Raw genomic sequence first — 19,255 nt, 5'->3', positions numbered from 1 at the left:
AAGACAGGGTACTCCTATGATCATAAAATATTCTGAAATAAGATTCCAAATTATTACAATGATAAAAATCACAATTCTAGATCATTACACAGTGTGAATCATGATTTAAGTCCAGAGTGGCTAAGTGTACAAGGCCAAGAGCTAGGCTGCAATTCACAAGTATATCCTCTAGGATAGAACAACACGGAGCCTTGGACTGCCGGGAAAACAGCAGGGACTCAGAGACACTGTAGCACAGCCACTGGGAGGGGTTGGGGAGCTCTTCTAGGTTCCGAACAATGTTCACACCTGCAGTCCAGGGTCAGACCGGGGTGGGGTAGAGAGCTATGCGGTCAGCAATTTTTCCCCACCCCCTCCCTGCCTGCTGACCCTCAGAAAGTCTGATAAAACTTCCCAGGAGCCCAGGAAGGATTCTGGTCACAGAGTAAAGTGGGGCCTGCTGGGTACCCCCAAGGTAAGTTATTTTCTCAAGTGCCAAAAAAGCTTTCTAGGAGACAATTTGTATGAAGAGTCAAAATGAGGCCTTAGGATGTTATCAAGATGCCAATTATTTTGACTTTCATCACTGCCCCTGTGAAAGCACAAAAAATAATGGGTCCTCAGAGGCACACTAACTAACCCCGGTACTTTAAGGAGACAGTTCTGGGAATACTCAGGCAGTAAGAACACCAGGAAAATGCTCAGGGTGAGGGAGGAGAGAGGCCTTTAATTGTCCTGGGTGAGCAGCAGCCATGCTACCAGCCCTCAGAGAACCACAGTAAATCCCCATCATCCTCAAAATATGCTTGGACCCTGGCCTTTCCCAGGGCATGGCAGAAATTACCACGCCTCAGCACCTGTGTGGGGGATGCCAAGGCTGGGCTGCAGACTGTGCGATCCTGGTAGCTGGAGGTGAGGAGGGAGAGATGGCAGCTTCTCAGGAAGAAGGTAGAGGAAAAGCAGAGGGCTGTGAATGGTAAGGGGCCTGCTGGTAGCAGAGACCCTGGCTTTGGAGAGAACAGCAGGAGCTGACCAGTGATGGAGCTGCCAGGTGGGGCATTAGGAAAAATCGCGTAAATTTAAGAAATTACTCAGAGCTGATGGGAGGTTGCAGGCCCAGAGAAGAGGGAGGTTCTTGAAGATTTCTGAGAGCTGGAGACTGCTAGGAATGCTTGTCCTTAGGGTAAGACCCAGGGAAGGTGAAGATCTGGAGAACAAGAACCCCAGAGAACCAAGAGTTGGCAAGGAGGAGCTGGGGGACCTCGGGGTCTGCTGATGCCTAGTGTGAGCACACTGCACAGCACAGTTTTGCACTAAAACCAAAGACCCAGAAGGGAAGAGCCAGAGAGAGTGGTAGGTGGTATCTGGTAAATACCTGAGTTCCGGTTTCCGGTTTGTTCCCAGGCGGTCCCCACGTGCTTAAGTGGTTTGGCACTCCCAGCCCAGAAGGAGCCAAGTGTTGCACTGGGAGAGATGTCCCAGGAGATGCAAAGCAAAGGCATTGTCTGAAGGAGAGACTGCCCTGGTTTGGGGGCTGGGGGCAACAGAAGGTCTACAGCAGGAGACCAGACAGGAGACGGGACGCTGATGACCCGAACAGGCGCTGTGGAGCACCCAGGATGAGGTGAGAGGTGTACAGCATAGCAGCCAGACCACAGCGACCTGGGTGGGTCTGGGCCATTGCCCTCTGTCATCCTCATCCTCTCTTAGTGACTTTTTCTCCCAGTGTTCCCAGGGAAAGGCTCAGCCATGCACTCAGTGTCTTTATATTGCTCTTAACTCTCCCAATCCTTGTAGCTTTAAACCTTTTAACCTAGCTGAGAAATGGATGATTCTTCCCCAGTGAAAGGAGAGAATTGAAACAGTGAAGACCAGCCCTCTTCTTGCCCCTGTTGTCAATGAACGAGTCATTTCTGTGCGGTGGGGGAGGGGTTAGGCCAGGTGAGGGGACGCCTGCTCTGACCTTCTCTCCATTCCTTTCTTTCCTTTTTTTTTTTTTTTTTTTTTTTTTTTGGTATGCGGGCCTCTCACTGTTGTGGCCTCTCCCGTTGCGGAGCACAGGCTCCGGACACGCAGGCTAAGCGGCCGTGGCTCACAGGCCCAGCCGCTCTGTGGCATGTGGGATCTTCCCAGACCGGTGCACGAACCCGTGTCCCCTGCATCAGCAGGTGGACTCTCAATCACTGCGCCACCAGGGAAGCCCCCTTTCTTTCATTTTAACTCCTTCCATCCTTCTGCCTTGATGACTCCTAGGTCATGGAGATCCAGAGTGTATTTTTGTCTAAATCTCCCCAGTTGAGTTCTTTTGGGACCCACTCTACCCAAACATTGGAATGGCCACCAGGCTGATGACCTCCATCACTCAGGAGACTTAAAGAATGAACTGTAATCTGGGAATTGCACACGTAGGTGCACACAGGCTACAGTGGCACACTTCCTGTCCCGTCAAAGAAGTACTGATTTAGTACTTTAGTAAACTGCATTTTTGGAAGTGTTTCACTACTGAGATGATGCAAATCAAACTGACTAGGAGCACAGACCCTGAAGCTGAGCCTGCCAGCATCTTACTTCCTTTACCCAGTGGATGGTTCCAACTTAGAGAGACCAACAGGACACAGGCTCCATCCTCACTTTGCAGTCTCCTGCTTAGAGCTCTGGCTCTTAGAAAGCAGCCAAAGTCAGCATAGTGAACTAACCGATCATCCAACGTGTGTGTGTGTGTGTGTGTGTGTGTGTGTAGCACGACTGATCGATAGATCTAAATACGTTTTAGGTGTGTGTGTGTGTAAAAATACATAGATAGAAAGTTTTATCAAGTGCCTGAGTGTCTCATTTAAAAAATTGATGCTCTCCGGCTCCTTTGCATTTGTGACTACACAGAATCTGACAGTGACAGGGGTGGGTCAACAGAGGATCAGACTCTGAGTGGCTAGCTCCTAATTCACCTAGAAAGGGCAGTTTCTGGTGATGAAAAAATAAGAGTCAGGGAGGCAGAAGACCCAGGTTTGGTTTCAGCTCTGCTTTTTTGTGTAGCTGTGTGATTGTAGGCAAAATGCTGAACCTGAGCCTCAATTTTCATCTTGGAAAAATCAGGGTGACTGTGTGTGTGTGTGTGTGTGTGTGTGTGTGTGTGTGTGTGTGTGTGTGTGTGTGTGTGTGTGTTGTCCTAGGAATTCTTAATATGCCTTCCAGAATTACAAATGCTATGACTATATTAAAATTGACCAAGGTTAGGAAAGTTATTGATTTTCCCCTGCTAGTTACCACAGGGTTAGAGAAAAGAGCAGTTCACAACCTACCTTGCTTTGGGGTATAAGAAGGTTTACAGTGACGCATGAGGCTAGCGGATTTGCATGATACTGAACTTCTCCAATGCCTGGATCAGGAGATAGAGGAAGACTGCCACCCTCATGCTTTTCTCTCTTAAGAGGCTGGCTTCTGCTAGAGATATCCTGGACCCCTAAGAGACAGGAACAACTGAAGCTACAGGGCAATGACCCAGACTCTCCTCCAGACAGATTCCTGTGAAAAAAGGGTCCCATTTCTTTGATATAATAGAGACATCTTGAGATAAAAGGAGGCTACATACTTTGAAGGTTCTCTTCCACTAGTACACAGTGGTTCTCAAATTTGAATCCCATCAGAATTTGTCACAGGGCTTGTTAAAGCAGATTGCTGGGCCCCACCCCAGAGTTTCTGCATCTGTAGGTCCTGGGCAGGGCCCCAGTTCTGCATCTCTAACAAGTTCCCGGGTGTTACTGATGTTGCTGTTCCAGGGACACCACTTTGAGAACTATCAAGAACGATACCTAGTATTCACTAGAACAGTATGCTCTAGAACAGTTATCAAGTATTCACTCAAAAGTGGGGATGGGGAGGAGATGGAACAAGAGAAAGTAGCTTAAATTTTTTTTAAGGTGTTAATTAGTCTGTAAGAGTTTACCTTGAAAAAATCTTAATGCCAAAATAGCTCAGGCTTTAAAACCAGCTTTTGAAATGTGTTCGTATAGTAAAGGTTACACATATGAAAAGGAAGTCTACATGCCTTTTAAAATGAGTCATTTTCATGAAAGACACCTGGCTCAGAGGAACTACCGATTTCACCATTTTGGCACTTAACTTGGTGTTTTGCAGGGCCTGAGGGAAATGCGTAAAAAGATAAATCACATAAAACCCTGTATGCCGCCGTGACGGGTGTCAGTGAGGCTGAGGGGTGGGGGTGGCCGCGTGGTGAGAGGCAAAAACACTGCCATTAGGGTCAGTAGTATGGTTTCCATCTCCCGCCTCTCCCAGACAGGTAAGGGAGACAGAGTTAGCCCTTCTCTCACTTTCTGAAGATTCCCTTACTCACGTTTCAGGGGATTATCTTGTAATTCTTGGATTCCTTTTCCGAATCAAATAAAGACACATACGCATCTCTGGAGGAAAATGTCTGTATTAAAAGCCAAAAAAACACAGAAGTACAAGAAGAAATGCCCATCTGGCCACGTCACTGGATAGATCGTACTTGGAAAAAGGTTAATAAAGTTCATTTTCAGCGGTAACAATATATCAGTGTTAAATCATTCCCATGCCTCCTCCCCCTTTTAAATAAATTAAAAAACAACAAACTTCAATTACTATGTTCAGATACAAAGAGCTTCCCTTACTACAGCAATAGCAATTTGATTTTTTTTACTAAAACTTTCATTTAAAACAGTTATTAAATATATAAAACAAATACACAGGATTTGGTCATTTTCTGCCATGGATATAGGGCACGTGGGTGCGGGGAGGAAGGAGGGCAGGGGGACGCAAAGAGGGGAAAGGGCCCCATTTCCCTCCTCTCCGTCTTCCAAGCTGCGGATCTCACCCTGCAGGGCAAGGGCTTGCATCTGCTTTTCGGAGCCAGAAGCGCGGCACAAACCTGGCTTTTCCCACACGCTGGGGCCTCTTCCGCGGACCCCTCCCCGGAAGAACTAACGGTCACTACTGCACGAAGCACACCGGCCGAGTCTCCCGGCGGGAAAGGCACCGAGAGCGCGGACATAGGGAGGACAAGGGGAGGAGTGGGGCGGGTCACTTGGTCGCCGCCCCCGAGGTGACGGCCGCGGCTGCGGCGGCGGCGGCGGCGGCTGCGGCGGCGGCGGCGGTGGTCCCAGCGGGTACGGCGGCGGGGGCGGCGGCGGCGGCGCTGGCGGTGGTCCGGCGCTGCTCCATGCCGTTGGGCAGGAAGCCGGCGATGATGGGCACCGGCCAGATGAGGGCGGCCACGCTCCACACGACGATGACCAGGGTCATGAAGCAGGCCACCAGCGTGGACTCGATGGGCTTGCGGTTCAGCCGCCAGCCCGGCTCGCCCTGCAGCTCCTCCAGGCTGAAGTCCAGGCAGCAGAAATGCAGCGGCTCTCCCTGCAGCCACAGCGGCCCGGGGGGCTCGGCCGCGGGGTAGGCGGGCAGCGCGGTGGGCGTCCCGGCGGTGGCGCCGGCGGGCCGGAGGCGGCCGGGGCGGCGGCCGCGCACCCAGCCGCAGCCCACGCAGAGGCGCAGGTCCTGCTGCGCGCCGCCCGCCGCCAGCCCTAGGTGCTCGATAAGTAGCGGCGGCCCGACTCGGTGGAAGGCGGCGGCGAAGAAGGCGCGGCCATGCGCGTTGGTGGAGAAGAGGAGCAGGTCGCACTGGAAGCCCCGCGGGCGGCCCCAACGCACGAGCAGCGAGCTCAGCATCTGTCGCTGCACGCTGATGTTGCACGGCGCCGCCGCCTCCTCCTCCGGGCCGGGGCGCTCGGGGGCCCCGGGCGCAGCCGAGGCCAGCAGCCGCGGGGCGGCAGGCTCGTCCGCAGACGACGCGTTGACCGAGGCGTTGAGGGGCGCCCCGAGGAGGCCCGGCGCGTCCGCGGCCCCGCCGCGGGCGGGCGGCAGCGGGCAGGCGGCGGCCAGCAGCGCGGCGAGCAGGGGCAGCATGGCCTGTGGCGGGCGCCTACGCGCGCAGGGCAGGCGGTGGCTGCATGGCGCGCGGGAGACGAGCCGGCGAGCGGACGGCGGGACCGCGGGGACTGGCGGCGGGCGGAGTGAAGACGCGTCGGGCCCCCCTCAGCCCACGGGGGCGGCGCGGAGGCGGTGGCGGCGGCTCGCTTGGCGCGTGGCTCCCTCCCGGCCCGGCGGTGTCTGGGGTTCCCCGCCGCCCCCGACGCGGGAGCCCTCGGACGGCCAGGCGGCTCTGCTGGGCCCTGCGCTCGCCGGGAGCAGGATTCCCCGACTCGGCTCCGCCTCCCGCGCGCCTCGCCCCATCCCGCCCCGCCCTCCGCCCGCTAGGCTCGGAGACTCCGGGGAGGGCGGGGTTGCACGCGCCGCGGCGGGAGCGGGGGCGTGGTCGGGCGGGCCGGGAGGGGTGTAGGCAGCTTGCGGGGGTGGGACTCCGAGGCCTGCGCGTGGGCCCGGACGGTCGCTTCTGTGGCTGTTTTCCGATAGTTTGGGGTGGGGTGGCTTGGCCCGGTTCGCGAAGCTTGCGGACGCGCCCTGGCGGCCCCGCCACACCGCCGGAGTCCAACTCCAAGCGGCGAAGGCACTTTGAGGGAATGGCGTCCTCGGAGGGAGACTTTTGTCACGCCTGAGGCGGGCCTGAGATGTCTCACCTTAGTGCTCACCTGGACCTCGCTCCTTTTACAGAAGGTAAAACTGAGGCGGAGAGAGGGGGAAACACTTCCCCAGGCCACCCCAAGAGCCAGAACCAGAACTCCTGGCCACGAGTGACTCTTAGGTCCGGAGAGTTTGGCGGGTTTTTAATGTACCTCCAACACAATAGATCCACTTGGTATTCTCACAGCAAGCAAACCCCAAAATTCCAAGAACTCTATGGAGTTGGGGTGGAGAGGGTCGGGTGGGAATGTGAGCCCCATAACCTTGCAGCTCTGGGGTTTCCTGATAGGGACTTTCATTCCCAGGAAACAGCTCCTCATGTGCAAGGCCCTGTCTGGCAAGTCCAATGAGCACGTATTTATGAAAGATTTGTATGTAGAGTCTGTTCAAGGGAAGATTCATCTCCGTTAGGATATTAAGTGGAGGAAGGCCTGTCAAGAATAACGTGCCAAGATCAGATTTATATTTTAAAAAACACTTTCCTAGCAGTTTGGCCTTTTACACTTGGTAAGAAAAATTCACTGACGCTGCTCCAAGAGAATACCCCTGTGGTTTGAAGCCAGTGTGCTGCGTGAGCACCAGCTATTCCTGAGTCTGAGAGGGAAGGGGTGGAGAGAGCAGAAACAGGCCATCACCGAAATGGCACTCCGTCTAAACCAGCTCCATTTCCTGAACAGAACTACATCGCTAGGCTTGGTGGCTGATTACATTTCTGGCAGAGTTATCCATTGTTTCTAACAATAAGTCAAACCAGGTTGAGGAAGATGTAAAAACAGCTCCAAAATATAGGTCGCAAACCTACCTGCCTTCTTTCCACTTGGGCAAGTTATTATTCTGACTTGGCCTTGGCTTCCCAATCTGAACAGTGGGGTCAGTGGTACCTGCCTTGCGGGGTTGCTGTGATCAGTGCACTCAACCCAGTGTCTGTCCATCTGTTCACAGAGGTGCTCATGCGTTGGCTGATGAGATGTAGTTCCTATCAGTCTAGCCCGAGCTGGCTGTCTGGAATGACCCTTGGTTTCTACAGAAATGATGAATTTCCTTGAGGGGATGGGACTCCCTTTTGTTTAAGCCTTCGTCACTTTTCTGCTGGGAAGCAAGCTACCAGAGAGAACAATGTGAATTTTCGTGCTTTTATTAAAAGTTAGTTTTCCTTTTAGACTTGCATGCCAGGAACAGAATTTATTGTCTGATACGGCAGAGCGGTTTTAGTCTGAGCCATGTGGCTGGTGAACAGCCCAAGAACAGGGGCCTCAGGTAATCTTCAGGGCTGAGAGAGGCCCAGTCTTCAAGGGGTGGGTTTTGAGTCCACTGTCTTTGACAGTAGGTGATGCTCTCCAGGGTTTCAGCCAGAGGTGGGAGCTTGCTGGCTTTGTCTGAGCAGCAGGGAGGCAGCAACAAAGGAAGAAGACACAGAGCCACTTGGGGAGCCAAATAGTTAGCTGCAAGGCTGTGCCACCATTGCCCTGCGTCCTAGGAACCTGAATTCTGCCCACTTTTCCAGCACGTGTAGGACTCCAAAACCTTACCCTCGTTCAGAGGGACAACCACACAGTTCTAGATTGATTTGCTGTCTTTAGGGGCAATTGGAATTTGGGAAGATAAGATAAAATTACGTTGTTTTTGGTCTTGTTTACTTCTGTGTTACCAGCAATGGCAGAAGCACTTGAGCACAGGGGAGAGGCTGTGTTTGTTGATTGGACAAATTTGCCTGTTTGCTAATAGCTCTGACCAGCCACCATTTATTTAGTACTTTCCACATGCCAGGTGTTTTACACACATCATCTCTACTCTTTTCAACAATCCTATGGATGTGATACCTATTTTACAGTGAAAAGACTGAGGCTCAAAGAGCGTGAGTAACCCACCTGAGGCCCCACAGCAACTGGTGGCAAAACCGGAATATCAGTCCAGTCTCCACTGACTCGAAAGTTTGTGCTTTTCAAAGAACTAGTTGTGTCTTGTCTTATTGAGGTTGGGTACCAAAGTCTGTGCATAAGTTAAAAGAATATATGGTGTAATTCTAATTTCATTTTGATAAAAACTTTTGGTCGAGTTTCTTTTTAAAGATATATATATAACCAACATATTATAACAGCATTAGACAAAGATTGGAAAACAGTGGAGGAAACCATTAGAATCCCGGCTACCTGATTCTTTACTTCTCTGCTCTTTTCTGCAATCTTCGTATTCTCTAAATGTGCAACTAATACTTAAAAAAAAAAAAAAAAAAGGAAATTGAAGTCCCACTACCTTTTACAGCCATTATCACTTTGTGTTCTTCCCTTCAGCCCAGAGGGGATCTGGGGTCCAGCCAGGAGCATAGGGCACTCAACATGCAGTTGCTGACTGAGTGAGTTGGCCTGCTGGTTAAGAATTCTGCCCAAGCTACAGGCGGAGACCTGGTTAAGTTGTCTGGCTCCTGGTCCCTTCTCTGATCCATCTCCTACCACTTTCCCTTTCCCTTTCCCTTTCCCTCACCGGCTCTGTTCCAGGCATACTGCCTTCCTTGCTATTCCTGGAACACAGCAAGCAAATGCAGACGCAGAGCCTTTGCCCATGCTGTTTCCTCTGCCTAGGATGCCATTCTTTCTGATAGCTATCTTGCTTGCTCCCTCCCTTCCCACAGATCTCTGTTAAGATGTCAGCTTCCCCAGAGAGGCCTTTCCGGACCAGTCCTGTAAAACAGCACCCATTCCCAGCATCCCCATCCCTCTCCATCCTCTTGTGCATGGTTCCGTGTCTTCCTGGTACTTATCTTCAGCCGTCACACCGTAGGTTTTTCTTCTTTGTTTAATGTCTATCCCTTCTTTGGAATGCTTGCTGCCTCAAAGCAGGGCTTTATCTGTTTTGTTCAATGGAACAGTGCGTGGCATATAGTAGGGGTTCAATGACTAGCTGATGAATGAGTGAGTGAATTTAATAGACTGGGCCAACCCAGCAGGCAGGATGTCAGGGAGCGGTCAGGGAATTGAGATGGACAGAGCCACGCCAGTTCCACAGCAACAAGACTCACGTAGCCCCTACCAGCCTGCAGGCCTGGAGCCGCCCACCTGGCCCTGCCCTGCCCGGGACTGGTGGAGGAGCCAGGTCCCATGGGGAACCACCTGCCGGGGCAGAGTTTGGCCTGGAAGACTGAATTGATCTCGCAAACCCTGACACCCAGCAGCACTGAGGGACATGAGTCAGGGCAAGCTGAATGACTAGGAAGAACATCCCAGATGAGCCCAGACTTCCCTTCTATCTAAGGAAGAAAGGCAAACGAGACTCCTTCCATCTCCTCAAGTCCTATCATTTTTATCAAACGAATGGAAGACTTTGATAAATCTCTGTTTTGTCTATAAAATACAAATAGCAAGTTCTTCTACATGGACCGTATTGTTAGAAAACAATCATGAGGACTTCAAAGAAAATAATTACTAATGATGCCCAGTTGTTTCATTCTTTTCATTTCCTGTGTCCTTCCCCCGGTGTTAGCTAATTTTTCCTTATGCTGCCTACTGAAGTTATAATTAACAAAAAGATCTCCCTGGGTTATTTGAATTCCTTTCATCTAACGACCTCAGAGTGCCACAGGTACAGTAATTTGTTAGATATGATTACCACACGCTGTAGACTGAGAAGTAAGCAAGAACCACAAAAGAATCGTAAAAATAGGACAGAGGAAAGAGGGGCTTAGAAACCAGTGGTTCAGCTATACCAGAGTCACTGGTGAAGGCTGTGGTAGTTGGGTTGGCATGTGTTTTGACGGGGCGGGGGGGTGGGGGGGGCGGGCACTAGGAAATAGGGGAAGAATTCTTTTCATTCCAGTCTCCCTGTGAAATCCCATTCCTCAGATGGGAAACTTGACTGCAGGAGCAGCTGAAGAGCTGGGCCTTTGTACCAGGCACTGGGGGAGGGCTGGGGGCCCCCAGTGTTCAGGTGATTAGAGCCTGACCAGTCCTGTGCCCTCTGCTTCCAGGCTGCTTCGTGACCTCACCGGGTGGCTCAGCCAGATCTCCAGGGTGTGGATGTTTATTCTTCCTGATCACTGTGGTCAGAAGGGAGATTTCCCTCCGTGTACTTCTGGCAGCAATTATAGCCCACACAATTCATTTGGCAATTAATCGTGGGCTGCCTTGGGACAAGGCTGCTGTGGCCAGCTCAAGCTGTTACTAAGACAATTCAGTCTGGTGCATTCATTGTTTGCTTGTGGATATCCTCTGTGCATGGTGGGCAGGGCCACTGCTGGTATTTCTTTTCTATCCAGAGACCCAGACATCATGCTGGGCTTCTGGTAAGATTTCAGCAAAGACTTTTTGAGGCAATAAGAAGCCTGTGCTGTTATAGGAAGATGGAGAGTATCTAAGAGAGAACTGTGAGGAAGAAAATGGTGCCCAGGTGATAACATATGTGAAATAATTTGAAGGGGAGAGAAATCCTGCCAAGTGAGACCCTCTTTTGGGTTTGGCCTAGCATTGGTACCTTCACCAGATGATAACTGTCCCTTGACAGACACTTACTGTGCTCCAGGCACTGTGTCAACCACTTGAAATGCATCCCCACCGTAGTCTCCTGAGAAAGAGATTACTGTGACCATTTTACAGATGAGGTAAACGGAGCCTCGAGGGATTAAGTCACTTATGCAGAATCACAGTGGCGGAACCAAAATCCAAACCTCATCTGACAACAGTGTTCTTAATCACAGCCCTGCTAAATGGTCTCTGCCATCACCGACAGCCTTGTGAGTTGGAGGTTATTGTCCTGTTTTAATGATGAGGAAGCAGGAGCAGGATGTCTGGGCAGTTGGCAAAGGATGGGTCATCTGCATCTCTTCAGCATTCCAATTATATCTAGCCTACACTCAGTCCCAGTTCATAAATTCCATCAATACTGAAATTCTGGAGGATGTTTTCCCAATCTGGTGCATCCTTATGGATGGAGCCCTGGATTCCCCATGCCTGTTGCTCTGCCTCCAGGGCCATCAGGGCTCCTGGTACTCAGTAAGTGCTGGTCAGGAACCTGGGATTCAGCAGGGACTGCTCAGCTGCGCAGACATCCAGCCTGGAGCTCCTGAGATACCTGAGAGCTTTCAGGTATGACGTTGATGGATTCTAAGATAATGTATTCACAAGTTACTTGGCGAAATATTCAAGAGGTATTGACTAAACCCCATTGATGGGGATAGCAGAATAGTTTCTGTGAAAAAACCGCCATTAAACACTTATTTCCAGGGTGAGCATCTGTCAGGCAAACTAACTGAAACTATCTTTTAAAAACTTTTTTTTTTTTTTGGTAATATGGTGATGTGCATTTCTAAAACTTTGGTGTTGCTTAAAGTAATTTCTTTTGGAAAGACAACCCTTAAAGCAAATGATATTTTGTTGTTCTTTTTTTTTTTTGCGGTACGCGGCCCTCTCACTGTTGTGGCCTCTCCCGTTGCGGAGCGCAGGCTCCGGACGCGCGACGCGCAGGCTCAGTGGCCATGGCTCACGGGCCCAGCTGCTCCGCAGCATGTGGGATCTTCCCGAACCGGGGCACGAATCCGTGTCCCCTGCATCAGCAGGCAGACTCTCAACCACTGCGCCACCAGGGAAGCCCTATTTTGTTGTTCTTGTATCCACCTTATAAAAAATTAAAATGTCATTTAACATTTATAAATGTAAATTCTGAGAGTTTCAGTATGGCAAATATGGGAGACAGAGCTGGGTCATCAGAGCCAAGGCAGCTGAAATGTTCCCCATCAAGCAGTAACCAGCGTCATAAAAATTTACTTCATGCTGCTTCAAAACAGCACCAAACACTCCCTTCAAGTGAAATCGTTGGTGTTCCGTTTCCAGAGGTAGGGAGGAGACGGAGGAAGCAAGAGCCCATTTGGAGAGGGCCAGGAACATTGGAACACATTTGTCAAAGTCTTTCATGCCTTCTCACTGCACCCCCTTCCTGCTGGATCTACTGGCCCCACATTCAAGGGGACATCTGCCACTTGCCTGGGCATGTCCTGTCACTCAGGGGTCCTGCCTGGCATTGCCTTCGTGTTGAGTTGGCCTCTTGGTCTACCCATTCTTTCTCTACTAAAGTCCCCAGATTTGGAGATTTGAGAGAGTTGTGACTATGAACATGGCCTTTGGAGCTGGGCAGACCTAGACTGGATGCAGTACTTTACTGTGTCTCGGTTTTCTTGTCTGTGAAATGGGCCTAAGAGCTACTCTCTTCTAAGGGTTAAATGGGATTCTTATTGCAAAACAGCATTCAGTGAGAGTGGCTAGCACTTTGGGTTCCAGAAACATGGGCACGCAGCTCTTCCTCTCTCCTTACACTGCTGTGGAAATGGATGTATTTGCACCTGCAGGGGTTCATCATTGTATGTGGAAAATAAAGAAAGAGGGATGGCTCCTGGCTTAAAAGAAGCTAGCGTACATTCCTGTCTACCCGGAGCCATCCCTAGTAATCAAGCACACTTGGATTCCTGTGGCCATGAGAGTTGGAAGGGATCGCAGAGGCCACCTAGTCCAAGCTCCTCGTTTTATAAATGGGGAAACCAAGGCCCAAAGATGGCTGCTGGCCTCACCAAAGATCACAGTCTGGTTGGCAGCAAAACCAGGGCTGGAAGCCAAAACCCATGGCCAACTGGCCATCAAACATGGCACCTCTGTAAGTACAGTCTGTTGCAGTGCTTTTACAGCTGCACTTTAAAAATGAGGTCCAGTTGCAAAGGGAGAGCAAAGAGCCTTTCTAATTTACTTAGAGAAGAAGAGGAAAATAATGGGCTTTATAATTGCCAGAATCACACTCCTAACTCTATTTACACGATGGAGGATTGACTGCGTGGGCTGAAAGTGTCAGCACACTTGGCAAGCTTCCATTCTGATGCATTGAAGCCTTTCTCCTTCCAGCTCTGCTAAGAACCTGGGTCAGGCCCCAGGAGACCCCGATGTGAGTGGAAGCCCAGGCTGAACCAACCCCACCCTTAAGTCCTGAAGGAGTCCATGGGAATAGGCAGGAACTTGGAGCCCACTGTCCAAGTGAGGCCACTGGGGCCATCAGGTCATGCTTCTTCCTGGTACCCGGCCTGTTGGCCAAACTCCTGCAGTCCTTTGCATGGTATGAGAATCCCCAGGTGACTGCCTGCTTGAAGCTATGTACCAGGGTCACCCAGAGCTGGCTGTGCCCTGTCCTCACCATCCAGGCTGTCCCCGTCAATGGCAGTCTTCATTTTGATGGTACCTCAGTTTGCTTTGCCCTGTGCACTTTGGAGATGTGAGCTGTGAGCCCCTCCATGGAAGAACCCAGTGCCACCCTGGAACTGGGCCTGTGGTTCCAGCCCTGTCCACCCTAGCCCAGCATGTATCGCCCTCTCTGGCTGGCTGCTGACTAAGCAATGGAGCACACAGGTGGGAGGGATCAGATTTCTCTTAAAGCCAAACTCCTGTGGAAATCTAATGAGTGAAGCTCAGAGATTTCCCACACTGCCCACTTGCGACTCGCTTTTCAGTGACAGTAATGGAAAGGAAACACATTTGGCTTCCCATAGGCAGACAGTCTCACAATGTCCCATGCTCCACCAGGGCCCAACCATCTCACTGTCACAGAGACTGATACCTGCAGTCACCTACAGTCCCCTGAGCAGGCATCTCCCAGAGGGGACCCATTAGGGTTCTGAACTGACCCCTGTGGCTTACACCTTTCTTAAATCCAGTTCACTTTAGTCTCTTGTTCATCAGTGATCTGGCATCTTGTCTTAAGCCTCAAAATGGCAGATCACTTTTATCTTGTAGGCTAGCTTGGATTGGCTGGAAGTCATTACCTGAGTGCTGTGTTCAGAAGGATTCTGAGGCTGAATCTAGGCTCAAGGGGGAAATATTGTGATGGACTAACAGTAGCTGCCAGGGTATGAAGGAATACAGATAGTGAATATCTGGTTTTGTCTGCCTGTTTCTTCAGGAAAGGACCTCCCTTTCTCTGGGGTATCTGCTGCTCCCTAAATCCGTATGGTTTTGGTGGTGCTACCAGTTAGAGTACCTGGACCCTGGTTTCAGTGATGAACATGTGACCCAGGCCTAGCCAATCATAGTGCCCCAGCCACCTAACCCTAATGATTTGCCCAGGGAGCATGTGACCCAAGCCAGCCAATCAGAGACCGTCCTTGGGATTTGATACATGAAGCTGGAGGAGAGAAGGCATCTCTTTCCTCTGGCATGTCTGGCTGGAATGAAGGAATACTGGAGTTGTCTGCAGCTCTGCCCACTCCTTCCTCCACCCCCTGCCCATTTCTCCTCTCCCTGCACACAGAAAGCCTGTTTACGGTAGGAAGGAATAACCAATAGCAGTTTCTGAGAGATGCCGGAAGGCTTGTTGTTATCATTTGTGACCCTTGATCTAGCAGGACTTGAAGCCTGCACTGCCCCTGTTCTGACCAGATTGTGAGCTTAAAAGCACAGTTGTGAAAATGGAAGCAGGCTAGAGTTGCGTGTCTGACACATGCAACCAAATACATGCAGCAGCTATCTGTCAGCCCTCTTGTTATCACTCAAAACACCCTCAGCTTTAGCACTGCTTTAATCTTACTGGGAAGCCCCTCTACTCCCTTTTCTCACAGCCCCCAGAATGCCAGCTGTACTCTTTGAACCCCTTTAATTCTCTCAAAGAAAGAAGACACTTTTTTCTCTCCTTGATCATATTCATAAATGAGCACCACTCCCTCCCCTGCTCAATCTCAGGGGAAATTTCTGTTCTCTATATAATTAGCATTTGAACCGAATCACTCAACATTTGTGAATCTGTGTTCCAAGGTCATAATCGTGAATAAAGAGAAAGTTTGTAGCTCCAAGACATTTATCATGTTGTTTACGATGGTGAAAAATTGGAAACCAACAAAATGCCCCCCAGTAAGGGGATGGCTAGGAAATAGAGAAATGTTCTCCTTATGAAAGAGTACACAGCCATGACAATTCTCTTTACAGAGAGTTTTCTGCTGAGTGTGGCATTGAGACCATCATGCAGACTTTAGCTCCTCTCATGGTGTCCAGAGTGTAGAACCCCCAGAACTTTGGTTATTTGCATAACCTTCACCGATGCTTTGTGCAGTTTAGGGAGAGGGCACATTGCATAAGGCTTGTGATTCCACCGACAATGTCTTGAGATACTCCCTGTTATGGGGGTCTCACTCTCTCTTCCTTTTTCCCACATAGCACCCAGCCTCACTGTCTTCACTCTCCTCTCCCCTAGATTTCCTCAGGGGACCTCAGAAGTCCTTCCCTTCTATTGTAAAGAGCAATCCAGTTCTTCCCTGGATCCTACCTCCCAATCTATCCTGGGACTCCCCTGACCTGAGCCATGCAGGGAACCAGACCCTTCCTTCTTACAAGACCATTGAGCCCTGGATTTTGCCACTGGAGCATGTTCTGGAGCTTCCCGATCTCCACCAAAATTGGCTTTCCAGACCATAACTGCTCCTGAATCCCCTGGAGGGCCCACCCTAGTGGTTCTGATGCAGCAATGCAGGGTGGGGCCTGAGAATCTGCATCTCTAACAAGACCCCTGATGGTTTCCAGGTGATGCTGAGGCTGCTGGTCTGGGGACACACTTTGAGAACCACTGACTTGGAGCATTTCTCTTGAACACATAGAATACTCTCCCTAAGAGGAATTTTGTGAACAGTGTTTGCTCCATCTTGTCACATATTATTATAGTACTATTCCTGGAGATAGAAAACGTTACATAAAAATGTTTATGCCAGGGGCATCTGCTTCCCAGTTTCTCCAGAGAAGGGGATCCCAGACTGCCCATCATCTGGATTTGCTTAACTAAAGAGATCCAGATCTTTCCATGGTTTGGAAAGATGATTTCCAGCAACTAACCAGGGCAGCTTCCATGGTATCCAGGCCAGAGAAGGTGCCAGGATGGGGAGCAGTGTTGGGAGCAGGGCTGGGCCAGCAGAGGTTGGAGTCCGGCCCCAGAAGCCAGGTCAGGGACCAGTCAACTCACTGGCAGCTCTACTCAATCATCACTGTACCAAGCGCATGTCAGAGATGACCAGGGACACAGCTCTCTGCTGGTGGAGGAAGGGGAGCCAGGCCAAGTCAGCACGTGAAAATATGAAGTCACCCCAGACTCATGGTGGGCACTGACGGAAAAGCCACGGGAGGTGGGGAAGCCCCAGGGCACCTGGTTCTCGTCCTGCCCTGGTGTTGGCTGGTGAGCCTTCTATCTTGAGCACATCGCGTCACCTTCTTCAGTTCCAGTGTCTCATTGGTAAAACGAGGGGCCTGCACCAGATGATGTCCTTGGCTCCTTAAGATTCCACAGTCAAATGTGTCCTCAGGGCTGGCACTTCTCCTCTTCATTGGGACTGTCTTCCTTTTGTGGGGTAAGGGGGATAAAGGGCCAGCTCGGGTGTTGCGAGAACTTGGGCCGGTTAGCACGCCTTGATGCGTGTGGCAGCCTCTTTGGTTATGAGGGGTCGTCAGGCGGTGAGAGATCCAACACGCTGTCTCCGTCCCTGGGGTGCTCCTTTTACTCTGACAAGTGGAAGCAGGATGTTGGGGAGCACAGGTGTGGAGATGGGTCGCATACTGGGCTTCCAGATGTGGGGAGTGCCCAGCACAGCTGGACCACATTTGGTCCCCACTGGCTGCTGGGATCTGAAGGACAGGAGGAAAAGCATCGATAGCTCTTGCAGGGCCTCTCTGGACAGCAGCCCTGATGGCTTAAAATGGATGTGGATTGTGAAGGGAAGGGAGGCACTCCACTGGGGCAGGGGCACCGAGGACAGTATTGTCGTCTGAGTGCAGGAGTGTGGCTCCTCCCTGCAGCCAGCCGTGGGACGTGGCATTGCCCACTAGGGTACTGCTGGGGATTTGCCGGGCATTTATATAGTTTCCCCAGGTTCTATAGTCAGACTGTTCCCAGGACTCGGAGAGCTCTCATCTGCCAGCAGGAGCTCCTGGTGGCCTTGCCAGCCTCAGGCCGGGCCCTTCTCTGGCCCGATGGGGCTTCCCCTGTAACTTTGGGACAGACCTAGGCTCTGGGTGTTTCCCCTGCTTTCTCCCTTCCCGTGTCCCTCTTTCCAGGTGCCTGGGGATTCTCTTAGCCGACAGCCAGCTGAGCACTTCACACTTCATTGAAAAGTCACCACAATAATTACCAGATCATTAACAAGGGATTTTGAAAAGGCACTTAAGCATCTCTCCCATAATTGCAAAGACAGGTGTAACAGTCTATCTGGGCAGAGAAGAATGGTTTAAAGGGATGTTGGGGACTGAGTGTAAAAATAATTAAAGTGGGCTGAGCAGCGGCAGGAGTGGGTAACCTTCTTATCTGAGCATGGTAACAACCCAGGCAGCAGTGAGGAGGCCTCACAGTTTTAGACAAAACACAAAACGTACAGACTTTGTTTCTCCTCTTACACTTTAATAAGGAATTTGACATAAATCCTAGGTCTTCCTTAGAACGCCTGGTACCTGTTTCGACAAGGTTCGTGTACAAGAAACATAAACTATCCTGCACCACGGGCTTCATTATTAATTTTACTCATTACAGTTAATGAAAAATCAAATGTCCAAATGGCTGGGGACGAGGTGGGCAGGTAAGCTCCCCTTATATCAAAAGTCCCACAGGAAGGAAGATAAATGGTTATGTCTCAAATAGGTGGACGATTAGGTATGCCTGCTTAAGCTACCCCCTTTACTGAAACTTTAGATCAAGTTGTTGCCTCCTGACAAATCTGCATACTGTTTGGATGGAGATACAACCCTTCCCTACCTGGGAACCTTGTTTCCAGAGATCCTTGCCCAATTGCAAGTGATACCCGGGTGGCAACAGACTCAAGTACAGATCATCACCTTTCTTTGATGGTCCAAGTCAGTGGGTTTCAGCCCTGGCTGCATATCAAAATCCTAGTAACACAGGTGTTGGGACTCACACAAGACATGTGGAATCAAAATCCCTGGGGCTGAAAACCTGGCATCCATATTTTTAAACACCTCTCAAGGTGATTCTTGTGTAATTTTTAGAGTACTGGTATTTGGGAACTAACCACAGGAACTGCAAATACTTTTGTGAGGTTTTTTTTCTCCTTTTCATATTCAAAGCTACTTTAGAGCACAACTGCTTTAAAATGTCACCTGAGGGTCTTCAGCCTCCTTGAGAGGGCTGATTTGCATGAAGTATTTTCTAGATGCCAGGCAGAAAATGTAAGCTAAGCATAGGAGTGTTTGGGCTCGTGGTGACCATCTTTAGCATCAGGGAAGCATCTGTCTGGCACCTTGCAGGCTGGCGAGGCAAAGTGTGAAGTTCATGGTATTTCTTATTCGGAGAATAGCAAACTCTACCTAGGACATCATGCTGTCTGGGTATGACTTGCTAAAATGCAACTGTGTCCGTCTGTGCATGAGATCATGCGTGCTGTGTGGGCCTAAATGTGCAGGTCCAAACTCCATGCCCTGTCCCAGATTCTCTGCCTGACTCTTGGACAGTGATCATGAAGCCTGAGACAACCGTGGTAGGAAAGGGAGGTCCTGGGTGGTCCCAGAGGGAATGAGGGTGATGGAAGATGCTGGGTAGACCTGGGGGGACAAGTAGATGGGAGGGGCTGGCTGTCTCCAGAAGGGATGGATGAGAGTGATGGGTGGGGTGCCGTGCTTAGGAGGAAGGTGTCACCAGGTAGATCGGAATCCACAGT

At 50.6% G+C, this 19,255-nt stretch overlaps 2 protein-coding genes and 1 long non-coding RNA gene across 3 annotated transcripts in view; 2 read left to right on the top strand and 1 right to left on the bottom strand.

Moving 5' to 3' along the window:
* LOC125965666 (uncharacterized) overlaps positions 1-19,255 on the top strand; it is a 313,457-nt gene that overhangs the window by 28,486 nt on the left and 265,716 nt on the right. The gene's annotated exons all lie outside the window — the stretch shown is intronic.
* TMEM158 (transmembrane protein 158) lies at positions 4,399-6,234 on the bottom strand. The gene has a single exon (XM_004283836.4). It carries the CDS (start codon positions 5,917-5,919, stop codon positions 5,038-5,040), a length of 882 nt encoding a protein of 293 aa, XP_004283884.1. The 5' UTR covers positions 5,920-6,234; the 3' UTR covers positions 4,399-5,037.
* LARS2 (leucyl-tRNA synthetase 2, mitochondrial) overlaps positions 6,366-19,255 on the top strand; it is a 278,606-nt gene continuing 265,716 nt past the window's right edge. The window contains exon 1 of the mRNA XM_033413190.2: positions 6,366-6,627. The gene's annotated coding sequence lies outside the window, so the exon portion shown is untranslated. The remainder of the gene's footprint in view (positions 6,628-19,255) is intronic.

This window comes from Orcinus orca, chromosome 10 (genome assembly GCF_937001465.1).
Source record: "Orcinus orca chromosome 10, mOrcOrc1.1, whole genome shotgun sequence".
Taxonomy (NCBI): Eukaryota; Metazoa; Chordata; class Mammalia; order Artiodactyla; family Delphinidae; genus Orcinus; species Orcinus orca.
This window is presented reverse-complemented; position numbering and strand designations above follow the sequence as displayed.